This window comes from Heloderma suspectum, chromosome 1 (assembly GCF_057233095.1).
Source record: "Heloderma suspectum isolate Gila_16-S chromosome 1, 16-S_ref, whole genome shotgun sequence".
Taxonomy (NCBI): Eukaryota; Metazoa; Chordata; class Lepidosauria; order Squamata; family Helodermatidae; genus Heloderma; species Heloderma suspectum.
The window spans coordinates 312560674-312579334 of record NC_139458.1 but is presented as its reverse complement, the minus strand read 5'-3'; the positions used below and the strand labels follow the sequence as shown (position 1 = coordinate 312579334).

The 18661-nt window shown below is 43.8% G+C and overlaps 2 protein-coding genes across 10 annotated transcripts in view; one reads left to right on the top strand and one right to left on the bottom strand.

Moving 5' to 3' along the window:
* Positions 1-1185, top strand: part of MMS22L (MMS22 like, DNA repair protein) — a 126151-nt gene extending 124966 nt beyond the window's left edge. The window contains exon 26 of the transcript XR_014786631.1: positions 744-1185. The gene's annotated coding sequence lies outside the window, so the exon portion shown is untranslated. The remainder of the gene's footprint in view (positions 1-743) is intronic.
* KLHL32 (kelch like family member 32) overlaps positions 1-18661 on the bottom strand; it is a 98712-nt gene that overhangs the window by 5969 nt on the left and 74082 nt on the right. For all 9 annotated transcript variants that reach the window (XM_084827157.1, XM_084827155.1, XM_084827156.1 and 6 more), the window contains 3 exons: positions 14752-15478; positions 6932-6990; positions 769-961 (listed from right to left, as the gene is read on the bottom strand). In XM_084827157.1, the coding sequence (XP_084683283.1) occupies positions 769-961; positions 6932-6990; positions 14752-15478 (979 nt within the window). The remainder of the gene's footprint in view (positions 1-768; positions 962-6931; positions 6991-14751; positions 15479-18661) is intronic.

Here is an 18661-nt window from a genome sequence, read left to right as displayed (position 1 = left end):
CAACTGAAAGTCAGAACTTATTTACTGTGGTAGCATAGAAAAAGTAAATGGATTGGAGAAGGATAGGCCTGCAGGAAGATCTGACCCACCAATCACATATTGTGGCCATCAGCTGTTTTATGCCCCACCCCCCCAACAAAAAGACTTACTAAGCCCCTTCTACAGGGGTGCAAAACCTCATGCCGGGAGGCCAAATCTGGCCCACCTGGGGTTCCCCAGGACCCACCCCCTTTCCCCCAACCACCAATCATTTGGTGGTTTCCTGGCTTTTGTGCAATTTTACCCCATTCTAAAAGGTTGAAATGCATCAATTAAAGGTTGAAATAGCTTTAAGCTAAAATATGCTGGTGTTTTTGCCCCCTCAATATGCCCCCCAAGAGCGTCTCTGAAATGGAATTCAGCCTTTGAGCTAAAAGTCTTAACACCCCTGCCCTAGTAGGCTGCCATATACAGCTTGGAGAGTCAAAAATTGTTTATGCCTACAGTAGATAACCCCATCCTGCCAATTTAATTATATGGAATCAGAACAGTTTTCCTTGCATTCCAGGGTAGCTGACATTGAGCCCCTGTGGGGCAGTTCCTTCAGAACCAGTTTCAGGAATACCATGAAACTGAATGTGTTTTAGATCTGTTGTAGATCAATGAAACCCAGGGAGCAAGCTCAAACTAACAATGTAAACTAAATGAATTAGCTTTTTTCTTTTCTTTTTTAAAGTAGGTTTTCTCTTGCACCTTTGTTTCAGGAACCACACAGCTAAAACTACTTGCCTGTCAACATACTGAAGTTGCAGCGTGTCCACTGGTCAGTGTCTACATTGTAGAAGTCTATGTGGCGGACGAGAATCCTATCGTTGTTATAATCTAGGTCATTGCCTCCTAAAACATACAGCTTCCTTTGAACAGCTGCCATGGAATGGTAGACTCTTCTCTGCAACATAGGGCTGCGACTGAGCCATTTATTCTGCAAATATAGACAAGAGAGCACTTGGTCTCATTAATTTCTACATATATAGAAAACTATATGATTTAACTGGGCCTCAAAGAAGCTTAAAATACATATCCAAATACATATCCATAAAAACACATCAAAATATTATTTTAAAATGTATCAGTACCTGCCTTTGCATTTATCACTGAATCTCTAAAACTGACCAAACTAATGAAATGCTATCCAATGCTTTACCCAAGCAAAAACATTGTTGCTCTCCTTTCATTATTCCTTAATATGGTCCACCACTTAGGTAAGTAAAAGTGATATTTTAATCAGTCCTAAGATTAAACATATTTTTGTGCTATTTATGGAATGGAGAGTGACGAGAATGAAACAGTACAAGTTGGAAAACAATTGCTCTATGTAGCCCCCATAATGTATAGCTATCCATTATACTGTGTAGTATTTGACTAGGAGGAATTAATATTTGCATTAACAGTCCAGTCCCTTGACACAGAACTATAGACACCATCTGCTTTGCAAAGCCTGCCTGCATCCCCTGATTATATCTTCGCTTCCTCCACAGCAGTGACTGCCAGGTAAGCCGCCAAGCACTGCAAAGGCAAAGAAACAGAGGGGCCTGGTGGGGTCATTCCTAATAAGCCAGTGTGTGAATACTAATCAGCAGTGGAGAAGCAGAGGTCACCCTAGCCTGCCTGTTGGCAGGTAGCTATGTGCTCGGTGGCAGATGGTAGGTATTATCAGCGCTCCACAAAGGCCTAGTGCAGAAACAGGCACTAGCACCAAATGATAGAGTTATTGAGATTCTGTGCAAGACACAAGCAGATGTGAGGTTCTGCCAGTGCCCACCGTATACAATATGCCAGCAGAATTTTTAAAAAGAGCATGTGTGTAAAAACACGAAGCAGACCTCATTGTAAGAATGCTAACACATACTCTCGGCCTTTTTAACTCTTTGTGGGTTGTGCGTTGGCCTAACAGTAACCAAAAAGTATGTGGCGGGCTAAGGTACCAGAAGATACTGCTTCTGAGCCTTGAAGGCAGCGAAATACAACACACACATAAAATGGGGCCATTAGAAAATGTAAGGCGTAAATACACAAGATATTTTATTCAGAGCAAGGCCAAAACCAATTGCTCTTGACAAACATTTGCATGCAAAAGAAGTGTTCTGCTACACCCTTCAAACTGAGATGGGCTTGAAAAGCCACCTCCTTGCACTGATTATCCGTGGCTTATTATAAAGTGAATGCATGTAGGGGGCTATAGCTCAGTGGTAGACTTGGCTTGCTTAACTTAAGTTTCAGTCCTGGAATTTCCAGTTGAGAAATCCAGAGAAGCTGGGCTGGGAAAGACTTATGCTGAAATAACAGGAGCCCTTCCATTACAACAATTAAACTATTCAAATAAAGATCAAGGACATGATCCTTACCCCACACAAGGCCAAAGCACTTGCCTGCAGAGGGATCCCGATAGGGCCTAGTTCTGTCCTCAGAGCACAAGCAGTCTGTGGCATGGGGTGTTTGTGTATGTATGCACCTTTTGTATCTTCAGCCACTCTCCATGCTATGGACATCACTTGAGATCCAGAGCTTGAGGGACTGCTAGATGAGGATAGCAACTACATATAGAAGCCTCCTGTTTCCAATGTGCTGGTGACCTACTTGCAAGGGCAGTGAGGGGTGGGGAAAACAAGCCTGTGACTGGGTTCGCAGAACATGACAACCCACTATGGGCAGCCATGGTGGGCTGTCATGTCATCTGCATGTGCTTCTTGATTTTCACAAGCCACCCTGAGAACCCATGGCTTATAGGGTTGTTCATGCCCATGGTGGATTGTTGTGTTGTCAACCCGGGAGAGCGATTTTATTGTGGGTTGGTGGGACTGGCTACAGAACTGCTTGGCGAGGGTGGCAAAAAAGCCGGTGCCGCACTTCGCGATGCTGCCAGTGCCTCCTCCAGTCTCCCTTGCCCGTGACTGCTCTTCCACTGATGTCAAAATGGACCATCACTTCTTCCCCAACTTTTAAAAAAATTGGTGCTTCATTAGTATGCAAATATGTTCATTTTTTAATACCCCCCCACCGTTCTTTTACAAGTGTGCAAGTGCACTTTTGCCTGTCCAATATGTGTAGTCTTGCCTGGTCAGTTTCCTTGTATGTTTCAGCTGTCAAAGGGAGTACCAAAGTGGAGTAGGTAACATGGAAATTGACAAGGCGAGGCTGCATATAGGCTAATTTGCACACAGTTGCAAAGGACCGGGAAAGAAATAACAGTAGGAGATAGGAGGGACCCAGGAGCGCAGTTTAGAAGCACCGAAAATGGGGAAGAATGGGGAGCAAGTGCACCAAAATGGGGAGGGGACAATCTCTCCCCCTTGGCAATGTAATCGTCCCACTTTTAAGTGTTGAACCTTTTCAACACTTCCCCCAAATCTCTAGCTAGTCCAGAAAGGGGAGGTATTAACTCCTCCCACCCTTTGTACAGCTTCTTTTTGGAGCAGTTACTACTCGGGGTACTGCACTCCAGTGCAGAGCCAGGGCCTGCAGAAGAGGCCACCACCACCACTGGGGAAGAGGCGGGCCTGCTGCTGCTGGGCCTGCTGCTGCTGCTGCCGCCGCCACTGCCACCACCACCATGCCTTCCCTGGAGACTTCTGCCTGGCAGACCGCCAGTCCCTGCAGGACCAGGCCCCCAGGTACCGAGCCAGCTGTGCTGCTCCACCTGCCCTCCCTGGAGGGGCTACATAAGCTGGCTGGCTGAGGTGGTCTGGGAGAGCCAGGGCCTGCAGGAGAGGCCACCACCATCACCGGGGAAGAGGCGCGCCTGCTGCTGCTGGGCCGGCGGCGGCTGCCGCTGCCGCCACCACCACCACCACCTGGCCTTCCCTGTGGACTCCGGCCTGGCATTATTTTTAAGGGGATTTTTAATTGTTGTGTGCGTGTGTGTTTGTGTTTTCTTTTTCTTGGGGGATTTTGTTGTGTTTTTAGGTGTGGGTAGCCTGCCTGATAGGCGGGAGCGAGGGGGCATGTGTCCACCTGATGGAGGCAGTGGGGGGAGTGTTGGGGGCCAGAAGATACCGAGGCTGGGCGGCAGGCGCTGGCGGAGCGCTAGGGGCAGGCCATGCCAGGTAAGGGGAACAAGGGAGAGATGTGTAGTATCTGTCCCCTGCTCCGGGCCTGTCCAGAGCCAAAGGATGGCTGGGGGAGGCATGACCCCATCTTCTGGCCTTCGTTTGCTGCTCTGCAATGCCAGGTCTGTTACCCAGAAAACCTCCCTCATCCATGACATGATCCTGGATGAGGGTGCAGACCTGGCATGTATTATGGAGACCTGGCTGGCCGAGGCTGCTGCTCCAACCCTTGCAGCCATGTGTCCAGCTGGATTTTCGTATGCACAGCAGCCGAGGGCTGGGGATCGGGGAGGGGGAGTGGCTGTTATCTACCGAGAGTCCTTGGTCTTCACCAGACCCCCTCTCCAGGAGACCAAGGTTGCTGAGTGCATGTACTGGAGGTTGGGCCTGGAGGTTGGGCCTGAAGGGCAGTCTGGGGATTCTGCTCATGTACTGTCCACCCCGCTGCACAACTGACTCCCTAGCCGAGGTGCTTGAGGTGGTCTCTGATGTGCGTGTGCAGTCCCCTAACTTCCTGGTGTTGGGGGACTTCAACGTACATTCGGAGGCCATCCTCACAGGAGCACCTCGGGACTTCATGGAGACCATGGCCTCCTGGGAGCTGCACCATATTCTAACTGGGCCCACCCATGGGGTTAGAATACCCCACCGCTGGGGGCTATCATCAGGAGGTTTGGGGTGCAGTGTCATCAATATGTGGATGACACGCAGCGCTACCTCTCGTTTAAATCTTCACCAAGGTTGGCCGTAGAATCCCTGTCCAAATGTCTGGAGATGGTGAGTGGCTGGATGGGGAGGAACAGGCTGAAGCTGAACCCTGACAAGACCGAGGTACTTTTGGTGGGAGACAAGAGGAGGCTGGGGGATGTTGACCTGGTGTTGAATGGGGTATGGCTACCCTTGAAAGACCAGGTCTGCAGCCTGGGGGTCATTTTGGACTCCCAGCTGTCCATGGAGGCTCAGGTGTCAGCTGTGAGCCGGACAGCGCTGTATCAACTCCATCTGATACGGCGGCTGCGCCCCTTCCTTCCCGACCATCTGCTCCCATCGGTAGTACATGCCCTGGTCTCCTCTCGTTTAGACTACTGTAATGCACTCTACGTGGGGTTACCCTTGAAGATGGTTCGGAAACTGCAGCTGGTACAGAACGTGGCGGCTCGCATGATTAAAGGCAGCCACCAGCGAGATCACATCACTCCAGTGCTGAAGGAGTTGCACTGGTTACCAGTTGTTTTCCGGGCCAAATTCAAGGTGTTGGTTTTGACCTTTAAAACCCTATATGGTTCCGGCCCAGCCTATCTTAAGGAGCGCCTCCAGCAGCACCAGACAGGCCGCTTAACAAGATCAGCTTCGGATGTCCTTCTCTCTGTCCCATCAGCCAGGACAGCTAGAATGGTGGGGACGAGGGAGAGGGCCTTTTCTGTGGTGGCCCCCACTCTGTGGAACTCCCTCCCTAGGGAACTCCATCATGCCCCCTCTTTAATGAGCTTCCGTCGTGCATTAAAAACGCTGTTGCTCAGGCAGGCATTTGGGGTGGGTTAGGGTATTTTAGAAAATGTTTTTATTGTAGAATTTTATTGTTTTAAACTGTTTTTATTGTATGTTGTACATCGCCCAGAGTGGCTGGGTGACCAGCCAGATGGGCGATTAATAAATTTAATAATAAAATAAAAATAAATAAAAAATCTCCAACAATTTTTTTTAAAACCCTGAGAGGGTGGCTGCATGAGATAGAGTGGATGGGGCCCCACGGGGGATGGGACAGATGTAAGCACTGCTGGTTCTAGTGCCACATTTGCTCTGTCCTGGTCAGCCACCCTCTATGTTTTTTTTAAAACCTTATTTTAAAACTGGAATATTTGTGCAAATTTAAAGACTGTGAAGTAAATCAAGGAAAAATTTGCTCAAATTCAAGGGCTTGGAAATACGTGGAGGAGAAATTTGTGCACATGCCGTAACTATTCTGAAAAGGAGCTGCGAAAAGGCGGGAGAGCCAAAATCTCCCCTTTCTGGACTTGCTGGAGACTCGGGGAAGTGTTGAATGGGATGAGGACACTGACAAAGGTCAGTTCAATACTTAAAAACGAGAGTATTACATTGCCAAGTGGGAGATATTGTTCCCCCCATCCTTTAGTACATTTACTGCTCTTGCCTACCCTCCCCCCCATTTTCGGTGCTTCTGAATTGCACTATTGGGTCCTTCCTTTCTCTTACTATTTTTCTGCTGGTCCTTCCTAACTGTGTGCAAATTAGCCTATACGCAGCCTCATCTTGTCAATTTCCTTGTATATTACATACTCCAGTTTGGCACTTCTGTTGACAGCTGCAACATAAAAGGACACTGACCTGCCAAGATTATACATATCAGAAAGGTGAAACTGCGCTCTTGTGCACTTGCAAAAGAGCGGAGGGAGGGGATTAAAACAAGTACAAACATATTTGCGCATTCCCAAAGCACCGTTATTTTTTTAAGTGGCGAATAAAGAGGGGCAGCAATCAGAGCAAGGAGACAGGACAGGTTCTGCTGCAAAGGCGCCTGGGATATGTGCTGGAGCCAGCTGGATGACTGAGGAGGAGAACAAGACATGGCAAGCCTGATCGTCTGTTGGGCGTACCATGACTTATTCACAGTGTGGCTTAGCATGACATGTGAACCTGCCCTGTCTAGGCTGCAGGGAACCTCCATGCAGGAGCTGCAAAGGCATGGGGAAGGATTGTACCCCAATTTATTCACATAAGACACTGTTGTGAATTAGATGCTTGAGAATAATTTGATAGTGCCTTTACTTACATAGTTACTTTACATTTTCCTTGTGTAACTAAATACCTGTAGTATAAAAACTTACTTGGGTAGGATCATACACCATAAGCCTGTTCTGATATTGTGCTGTATTTGTTACTCCTCCTGTAACAAATGTTTACAGTGTTACATGAACATTAAACACAGTTGGGAGTGCACCAAGGCAAATTATCTTCCATTAGTCAACATTCTGCAAATACTGCCATGTTACATCTAGAATGGAATATTACTTCAGTTTAACTTCCCAGCTTTCTTATTCTTCTGGTGATGAGTTAACAACATACCCATGCCAAAAGACAAGGAAAGCTGGAGACAGGATGGATGAAGGAAGAGTAGGAAGAGTTGGATCCACTGGGATGGAAACCACATGCGGAACAAGGAGAAGTCCCACTGTGTGAACTGTATTCATACGATGCTGGATTTAACCCAATATTTTAAATTAAAATATTAAAATAACAATGAGTAAAACCCTACTACTTTTCTCTCCCAGTCATGGATGATTTCTACCAAAATCCCTCCTAAACAAGCCCCCTTTCAGAATGAGAATTGTACAAATCCCAATGGTGCTTTTGCAAGAAATGTTCCTGTTTGGGTCCAATAAAACATTTGTATAAAAAGGTACAATGTGCATTTCTTTCTAATTGGGACTCTCTCCCTCTACAGGCTTTTACGCGCGCGCGCACACACACACACACACACACACACACACACACCATGCCTCTAAAATTGTTATTCTCTTTGCATCGTGCCCCTCTTAAAAAAATCATCTGCCAAAATGAGATGCTATGGATTTGCATACAGATTTGACTACACAAAAATACGAGTGGAATTAATAACAGTCCCTATATGTTTTAATCTGTCCCCCCACCTCACCCCCATTAGATCAAATACCCTTGCCTCTAGCAGAATCCCTAGCTTTGAAAGTCATCAAGCTGATTTGTCTGCTCTTAGGTTAGGCTGCCACATGCTGCTATACTGCCCCCCCGCAATCACCACATTTGCAGAGAGAAATTCCATGCCTTCCCTGCCAACAAGTATATTTTATAGATTGGCGTTTTTGATCTCGCCTTCTCCTCATGCCTCTCCCCTCCCATTCTCCACCTTCTCCCCAGGGGGATAATATGCATCTTAACAGCTTTCTATAGATTCACCTGCTATTAACTAGGCCATTTCCTATCAGCATCAATTTTCAAAACCAAGTTTATCCTAACTTTGAAGTGCTATAGTGAAAGTTTTATTTTTCTAACATCCTACCAAAATTCACATTTAACAATCCCATAATGCCCCCTTGAGCGACCACTTTAAGACTACTCTAAGCAATGGAGGAATAGAAATGAAATGTCTCCAAAAAAAATAATAGTGAAGAAATAAAAGTTTAAATGGTACCAGAAAACGTGATGTTTTGTGTCGTAAAATGGGACAATCAAAAAGGCAATTGCTTTAACTTCTCTGTGCTGCTTTCCAAAAGGAGAAAGAGAATGATAATGCCAGGAGAAGAGATGATATCAGGATACATTTAAAAATAAAGTCTGTAATAGTCTTTTCGAAGTCAGGCAACCTGTAAATAGCTGATAGGCTTTCAAATGCAGCAGGAGAAAAATGTATCAGTAAATGATCATAAAATTTTTGGTCTGTTGATTGCTGTCGAAATTGATATAACTACTGGGATAAATAATGCATTACATAAGAACTACACTGTGTTGGATCAGTGGGCCATCAGCCCAGTATCCTGTCTCTGATGCCATAAAATCCTCTTACAGAGTCTACCGTTCCCTGGCATTCATTCCTAGCTGATAGAAGCAGCATATTAGGATGGTTACACTGAGAGCTTCTCTTCTTTGTTCTTGGCATTCTTTTGTTTAGACCACCACTAGAGCCTTAACTATGATCAATGGATTAGCATAAACATCCTGAAGGCAACCATATTTGGGGGGTGGGGAGAGAAGAATTGCCTGTTTTTAAATCAGCCTTATGTCATTTTCAATAAGTGTTCTTTCATTTATGTTTTGTGGAAATGGAAGCAACAGTTGCCTAACCTTATGTGGAAAGTGTTTCAAACCTGTGATTTTGTTTTACAAAAAGCATTCATAGCACATTAATGCTGAAGGCTTGAGTTGTGGTGGGGTGGGGGTTCAGGAAGAACTGTTCCTTACAACCTCAGGGTGCATGGGTGGCCTCATCATTTGGGTTTTTTGGCATTTAGAGGCAGGATTGTATATAGATTTCCATCATATTATATATGCTATAAAACGGGGCCCCAAACCTTATTCAAGCCCTAGATCAAGAAGCTAAAAAGGATTTGACACGTGGTGTTATAATCGCACTAGCACCATCCAGCATGATACATAGTTGCTCTGTAATGGAGTGAAGAAAGGATGACAGGGAGGTTGACTTTCTGCAGATGAGGATGAGAAAGTAAAGCACAGCTTTGCTAGAGCAGACCAAAGTTCCATCTAGCCTTGAATTCTGCCTTTAATAATAGCCAACTATATGCTGTGGGAAGTTCACAGGAATATCCATTCTGTTTGTTTCCTCAAGTCAAACTACCTGTAATCATAGACAATCTGTTCCCAAAATGGATGAAAGATCAGTTCAAGAAAACCTTCCCTTTATCATTTCTGGAAATGGTTTATGGGCATGATAATGTTAGCTCCCACACATTTTACATAGCTTTCAAAATCCCCATGGCCCCAGCTAGCTGGCAGATGTGATCTCTGGAGGTGTGTGGAGGGGGGAGGGGGAGTGCTTGCTTGAGGAATGATATCTGGATCGTATGTAACAGCCAACAACTGAATTTTGCTTAAAGTACAAGCTGGTAGCCTACAAGATGGTGTGTGTTAATCCTACTTCTCCATGTTGTATCTTGTTAAAATTCTCCATGGCTCAAAGACTGTGCCTGAGTAGGTGGCAACCTGGTGCCCTCCATACATTTTGGACTACAACTCCCATCAACACCAGCCACGATGGCCAGTGGTCAGGGTTAATGGGATGGATGTAGTCCAAAACATCTGGAGGGCACCAGGTTTCATAAACCTTAGCACATGATGCAAGTAAGGGCGGGAGAAGTGAGTGCAAATATGTTCAATTATGTTCCGAGTTGTGAAAGCTTTTTTTTAAAAAATAAAAATACTGATACTCTGACCCAGTAAAAGGAACTAAGGGTACAATCCTATGCATGTTTAGACAGAGGAAAGGCCTACAACTTTCAGCATTCCCCAGCCAGCCATGGTGGCTGGAGAATGCTGGGAGTTGTAGGCCCTTTTTCTGTCTAAACATGCATAGGATTGTCCCCATATTGTTCCCGCAATACTGAGTAGGAGGATACAGGAAAGAAACAAAAATGTACATGGAAAAGGAACCAAAAATGTTTAGAAGAAGCATGCCATGCCAGTCGCTGAGGGGCTGCTGCTTCTGAACCCTGCTGCCTGGTTTCCTTGAAGGATCTGGGTAGGCAACCTGCTTCATGACTGGCTACCCAGAGGATGCAAGGAGGCCATCAAGCAGCAGGACATGAAAACAACAGCCTGCTGCTACTACTTCTGTCCAGCAAAACTTTACTATAAAATGTAAACCTTGAATATTTTGACAAGAAGGTTTTACATAAATGAAACAAACGGAGGCTGAAGAAAACATGCAACCAACATATGGGTCAAAAAGCCTGGGCCTCAGAATTTTATTCAGGTATGACCTAAATCATATCCCTTATGAATATACAGTGGAGTTGAGGAATAGATTTAAGAGATTAGACCTGATAGAGTGCCTGAGGAACTATGGACGGAGGTCCGTAACATTGTTCAGGAGGCAGCAACTAAATCCATCCCAAAGAAAAAGAAATGCAAGAAAGCAAAGTGGCTGTCTGAGGAGGCTTTACAAGTAGCTGAGGAAAGAAGGGAAGTGAAAAGCAAGGGAGAAAGGGGAAGATATATCCAACTGAATGCAGAGTTCCAGAGAACAGCAAGGAGAGACAAGAAGGCCTTCTTAAATGAACAATGCAAAGAAATTGAGGGAAACAATAGAATGGGAAAGACTAGAGATCTCTTCAAGAAAATCGGAGATCTCAAGGAAACGTTTTGTGCAAAGACGGGCAGGATAAAGGACAAAGAAGGCAGGGACCTAACAGAAGCAGATGAGATGAAGAAGAGGTGGAAAGAATACACAGAAGAACTATACAGGAAAGATCTGAATGTCCCTGATAGCCATGATAGCGCGGTCACTGAACTTGAGCCAGACATCCTAGAGAGTGATGTCAAGTGGGCCTTAGGAAGCATTACTAACAAGAAAGCTAGCGGAGATGACAGTATTCCAGCTGAGCTATTTAAGATCCTAAAAGATGATGCTGTTAAAGTGCTGCACTCAATATGCCAACACATTTGGAACACTCAACAGTGGCCACAAGACTGGAAAAGGTCAGTTTACATTCCAATTCCAAAGAAGGGCAATGCCAAAGAGTATTCAAACTACCGCACAATTGCGCTCATTTCACATGCCAGCAAGGTGATGCTCAAAATCCTACAAGCTAGGCTTCAGCAGCATGTGAACCGAAAACTACTAGAAGTACAAGCGGGGCTTCGAAGAGGCAGAGGAACTAGAGATCAAATCGCCAACATTTGCTGGATCATGGAGAAAGCAAGAGAATTCCAGAAAAACGTCTATTTCTGCTTCATTGACTACGCTAAAGCCTTTGATTGTGTGGATCACAACAAACTGTGGCAAATTCTTAAAGAGATGGGAGTACCAGACCACCTTACCTGTCTCCTGAGAAACCTGTATGAGGGTCGAGAAGCAACAGTAAGAAACGGACATGGAACAACCGAGTGGTTCAAAATTGGGAAAGGAGTATGACAAGGCTGTATATTGTCACCCTGCTTATTTAATTTATATGCAGAGTACAACATGAGAAACGCTGGGTTGGATGAATCACAGGTCGGAATTAAGATTGCCGGGAGAATTATCAACAACCTCAGATACGCAAACGATACCACCTTAATGGCAGAAAGCGAAGAGGATCTAAACAGCCTCTTGTTGAGGGTGAAAGTGGAGAGTGCAAAAGCTGGTTTGAAACTCAACATTAAAAAAACTAAGATTGTGGCATCTGGCCCCATCACTTCCTGGCATATAGAAGGGGAAGAAATGGAAGCAGACAGATTTTACTTTCTTGGGCTCCAAGATCACCGCAGACGGTGACTGTAGCCATGAAATTAAAAGACGCTTGCTCCTTGGGAGGAAAGCTATGGCACACCTAGACAGCATAGTAAGAAGCAGAGACATCACCTTGCCGACAAACGTTCGTATAATCAAAGCTATGGTTTTCCCAGTAGTAATGTATGGCTGTGAGAGCTGGACTATAAGGAAGGCTGAGCGCAGAAGAATCGATGCTTTCGAACTGTGGTGCTGGAGAAGACTCTTACGAGTCCCCTGGACTGCAAGGAGGTCAAATCAGTCCATCCTAAAGGAAATCAACACTGACTGCTCATTGGAAGGACAGATACTGAAGCTGAAGCTCAACTATTTTGGCCACCTAATGCGAAGAGAAAACTCCCTGGAAAAGACCCTGATGCTGGAAAAGATTGAAGGCAAAAGGAGAAGGGGACGGCAGAGGATGAGATGGCTACATAGCATCACCGATACAATTAATATGAACTTGAGCATGCTCCAGAGAGAGCGGAGGACAGGAAGGCCTGGCGTGCTATGGTCCATGGGGTCACGAAGAGTCGGACATGACTTAACAACTGAACAACAACAACAATAACAGCAGCAATTGGGGTTTGTTTTGGTGTCAGCAGATCCTGTCACAGCCAGAGATTGGACTATATGGCCTTGACAGGTCTTCCAGCTCTACTGACGATGATAAATTCCACTATAATTATATACCAAAATATGTCTCCAGTTACTCAGTGCTGTTTAAACAACAAAGAGGCTTGTGCTGTGTGTATACAGGCAGTGCAGGGTGACTACTGATGCTGCAGGAGCTTCAGGGGACTTGGGAAATTTTTCAGTTTAATTATCCCAGAATATGCTAGCTTGACATACTTGGATTTAAGCCAATTTAGTCCTATCAACTTCTTCTAAAAATAATTCTCTCTCTCTCTCTCTCTCTCTCTCTCTCTCACACACACACACACACACACACACACACACACCCCGCCTTGCGTGCAATTTTAGCTTTTGTTTCCAGATTAAAAGGCATGGAATAGGTTAATGATGGACCTTGCTGCCTTTATAAAATTTGCCAAAATATAAAGATAGAAGAGAAGGAAAAATTATCCTGGAAATTTGATTGAATGGGGCTCAAGTATTCCCACCTCACTTCAAGTGTTAGATATTATAGTCTGTATTGCATTTTCTCATTCAGAAAGCGATCATTAAACATGAACCTGTAATGGTTCTGGTGCATTTTGCGGCCATTTTACTTGAACACTTCACGTTTTAAGCATGAATAGTATGCAGCTCTTTGTGAGCAAGCCAGATCAAACACTTAACAGTACCCGCAAAATTTAGCATTCTATAAAACCTCAAAATTACCAGTCAACAGGTGCGTATATAGCTACAGAATGCACTTCTGACTTATTTATGTGATTATTCTCTGCTATAAAAAGGGAGGAGATCATCCATAAAAAGCCTTACACTACCTTTTCCTAGCAGCATCTTTTGATGCTAAGGGGGGCTTGAGACATTCCCCAAGAGACAGCCATACCAACAGTTCCAGCCCTAACTCTAATTTGAATAACTCAAGTCAATCAACTTTATGGATATGGGTGTACCCTGTCAGTTCCATTTCTATTTAGTACTTAAATTAATTAGGTGTAAAACACTCTTGGTTTTGGAAAACTATCGTTTGTCTCAACACTAGTCTGAGTTCAGTTCATTTTTGTTACCTACTTCCTCATCCTCACATTTAGTCTAAAATTCTGCTTGTCCAGGTGCCAGTCAGTGCTCTCACGCTTCTATTCTGCAGGTTAGCCATGGCCCGGCCCTGTCCACCCCCATGCACTCAGGGCAGAACTCCACATTCTACCTCAACCTCATATCTTAAAACCCAACCACTACTTCACCTCTGTAAGATGGAGCTTCTGAACCATCAACTGTATAGAAATGACTGCATAGTAAACATATTTGCATCAGGGCTATAGGTATACATACATTTTCCTCCTACCTAAATGTTCCAGTACAAATCTGGGCTATTTCTTTTATTCAAATTGTAATAGTTGTGCTTTGTTTGGGAAAAAAATTATTTAGGCACTGCAACTTGATTATCCCTTTCTATAATTCTCTACCTGTTCCATTTCCCATTGTTACTCCTCTCCTTTGGGGTTAATACCTGTGGCTCATAATCATTATACTAGGGGTGGGCAACCTTTTTTGGCCGTGGGCACATTTGGCAATTTAAGAAACTGTCCTGGGCACTGCCACAAAATGGCTGCCATGGCAGGTGTGGCAAAGGACAAGTAACCTGCTCAAAAGACCGAGTACAAGGCCGAGGTGGAGCCTAAGCCCCAACTTACTAAGGAACTCCTTTGAACCCACAGTTTTCAGCACCAAAAGAAAACTATTTCACAGCAATCCCAGCTGCTGGTAAGAACATGTGTTTATTTTTTTTAAGTGGGAGTGGTAGGGTACCTTGATGGGCACCAAGAAAGGTTAGTGTGCAGGGTTAGTTTGGTGCACACAGGCACAATGTTGCCTACAATTGCATTACACCAACTCTCCCACTCTTCTTTCCATCCTTGCTTGCTTGCTTAAACCTTGATCTTCAGCAACTGAAAACTAGGCCCAACCTTTCCCAGACATATTACCCGAAATTGACTCTCCTGACAATATTTTGTCATCTTCATAATCCCTTATACTGTGCATGAAACATTTTTCTACCTGATATCCAAAGAAGACCATCCACAACATATCCTGCATGACAGGAAAGGGATCTGTCAAAGGACTGGACAAAAGTCCATTTGTTCTTCTTGGGGCAGTATCGCTCAACGGTGGGCAAAACTTGACGCAGCTCATTCCTGCCTCCTACTGCATAGAGGTATTCATCCACAGCTCCCAGCACAAAATGTTCACGGCAATTCTTCATTGGAGCTATTTCAGCCCAAGAATTATTGCGAGGGTCATATCTGCAAGCAGTCCGTACAGCACAAGTGCGGCCAGTAGCATGCTCAACCTCGCCTCCTGCAACAAAGAGGAAGTCTCCCATTACAGCAACACAGTGGTGGCTTCTCCCTACTGGCATGGGAGCCAGTTCGCTCCAGTTTGCAATCCCTGCAATGTGAACATTCTCCTGGTCCACAGGATTGAAGTATCGGAGCTCTTTAACTCTGCAGATCTCCCGCTTCTTCCCACCAATGATGTAAAGAGTGTCTGATTGGAAGCGAGGTTTTGTCCTTCTAGTCTGCCAAATTGGTTGTGCATAGATGCTCTGGTGATATACCAAGGCCTCATTGATGAGTGCTGTTGCAGTTTCACTAGCTTGGACAAGAGGGTGAGAGAGGGCTACTGCATGCAATGTATCCACATCCATAAGTCCAAACCGAACATACTGCAGAAGTTCATCCATATATTGATACCGGCAGTTGTGTTCTAACCACCTCACAGCTAGCTAGAAGGGAGGAAAAACAAATTTAAAAATGGAATTATCTACATTATCCACAATGCAGTGTAAGAACTATACATTAGCAGTACTCAGCTTATCAGCAAAAAATTATACTTCCAAATTTCATCTGCTGAATACATAAAAAACACCCCTTTATCTGCCCTAAAATAATTATGACTGTCTGTAGAGTTTATACATAATAATAGGGGTGTGTTTACTTTCTGCTTCTTGATCTGTCTTGTGAACAATCAAGGGATGGTTACCCTGTATAAATGAAAAGTGACAATACATAGCAATGTTGGAGTTGTTCATAATGTCCAAGTAACATATATCACATCAGAAATCAATCTGCTAGAGCAATACAGAAAACAATGGAGTCATGATCCAAATCGCTATACATCTATAGTATGTGCAGGACTGCCCTGTTCTCAGTTGTGTCATAATGCCTGTGTTTAAAGATGACCTTTCTATATGCAGAGCATTCTGACTCATAGAAGGCAAAAAGAGCAAAAACTGGGGTATATTGTGGGAAGTACAGAAAAAGCCAAAAAGGATCGGATATTTGAGCATCTGTGTTCAAATATTTGCAAGTAGCACTATGTTTGAAAATATGAAAATATTGTGCAGCCATGAGACAAACCTTGTGATCATCATGTGACTACATGAGCAATGGGTTGGATCAAGACCAAGTTATTTGAACAACTAAGTAATGATTTTCCCCACTGATTTCAATGGGAATTAAGTACAGTTTGGTCTGGTTTCAACCAAATATCATTTGAGCTGCAAGCAGTTATTATTAAAAAGCATAATTTGTAGCCTTATAACTGTAGAACTGTCACTTATGTCCTACTTCGTGAACAAAGACAGGATCCTCTATGACTAACACATTAACCCAAGTGATCTATATTGTATTTTATCATAAGCAATGACAAGGGCCAAGCAATATACACCAAAGCATCAGTGCCTAAAACTTGAGGAATAGATATATAAAGATGTTTGGTTGATATTCACAGGGGGTATCAACACTGATTAAGGTATTTCCACAACAGGTAAAAAGCTGAAATATGATGCACGTAGGGTCTACAGATCAAAGACCCCAACCACTAGAAAAGCCCGAACATGTTCAATGTGTGAAACCTGCCTCAAAATATTATAGAATAATCCAAAGTACAGAAGCCATGGGATGTTGGATTATGGCACAATGTTGAACATTTGCAGTGGAAGTCAAACCACAAGTCTGAAAATGACACAAACCACATGTGTGTGGAACTTTCCTCTTCACATTGGCTCGGTTCAGACAATCATCTCAGCTTATTAAGTGAGATATGCACAAGCCTTTCACCAACACATGCAACCCTTTCATGCATGCTGCAGTTAAACTAGGAAACCTCTAATTAACCATAATTTCCCATTTTGTCCAAACCAGGAAACCATACTTCAGAACAAGACAGGATATTAAACCATGGTTTGAAGGTGGTTCAGTATTCTGGCTTGTTCCAAAGCTGGTAACCACTGATTCCCCAGTTTGGAAAATACTGGAAATTATACTTAGAGGCTTCCTGGCCTAATCACAGATCATATAAAGGGAAGACCAAAGGGGATGTGTACATGGGCTTAATAAGCTGAGATATGATTGCCCAAACACAGACACTTCTTCATAACCGTCAGATAATTCCAGTGGCAACTGATATTTTGTTTGTATACAAGTTGTATGTATTAATATGTAGTAAAACTATAAAAATAGAACAATTACCATGTTTGCAAAGACATAACATTGTAGTTGGTGTTTGTTATGAGAAATAGTTCCAAGAAGTTGTGTAGTAAAATCAAAACAGACACAGAAATGTTTACACTGGAAGGCAAAACAGGTATATTGTGAGATGCATGGAAGAAGCTGGAAAGGATGAGAATCAATGCAACTGGCAACAGTGAGACAGATGTGAAGAACTTTTGCAGTTGTTAATAGATAATAGATAAGAAGGTGCAGTTGAGGATCTGTATTAAAACATTTACATGCAGCACTACTGGTCATTTACATGGAAGTATCAAGAAGCCATAAGGAAAAAACAAGCAATCATCTTTTGGTTGCAGGAGAAATATCATATGATTTGTAAGTAAAAGTGGAGCCTATTTATTATGAAAAGCATACCTGGTATTCTTAAGTACAGAGGTAGAAGAAATCTGATGGTCATTTAAGGCATGAGAAGGCAACCTGATGCCTTCCAGGTGTTTTGGACTACTACTCCCATAATCCCTGACCATTGGCCATGCTGGCTGAGAGCTGTAGTCCAAAACATCTGGTGGACACCAAGTTGCCTACCCCTGATTTAAGGTATGTGGGTGTGCGTGCATGTGTGTGTATGAGAGAGACACCCTTCCATTCCTGGTTGGTTCCTCAGCTAGCATTTTAAATCACCTCTGTTTTACAAATACATGTCTATACACACACACACACACACAACCACCTCACACAGCCCCAACAACATCCTGTGAGACATTCTGCTATTTAAAGCAAATAAGCTGCACAATAATTTTCGACATTCTTATTCTACAACAATTTTTTTGAAAATTACTGTGTCAGACACAGGTGATAAACAACCATGTTAAAGTAAAGAGAAAATTAAAAGGAGGGAGGAAGTGTTCTACTAGATCTGTTGTGCCTTTGAGCACAATCTGAGGGGAAGAAGGGAAGCAACAAAAAAAAAAAGGCAGAGAAAAAGCTACAGTGAAGGTCATAGAGTGAAAGAACTTCCTCAGGGCACAGAATAAATTAAATCCCAAGGAAAAAAAAATAAAATGCGATTTCCAGAGTGCAAGGCACAAACTCAAAATGACAATGATTGACAGCCAAACTATATCCATGCAATATCGAAGGCTGCACGTTCTCATTTACCTCAGTGTAGCCAGCAAGCGCCCATTAAACATCCGTCTGATGCCCAAATTAACCTTCTTGGCAAACTGAAAGAGGCACAAACTATCATAATCAACCTTTCATTATCACAGCAGCCTCTAGTTAAAGGGTCAGAATAATTGTGCCATCAGAGCCCTGATTGTTTTCAATCAACAGACGGCTGGAGTGACAGCTCAGTGATGGAGTAGTTTGATGAAACCGCACCAGGCCTAATCAGAGCAGATGAAAGGAAGGCATGATTGGTGCAAATGAACAGTCGTGCCTCTCTTTTTCATTTA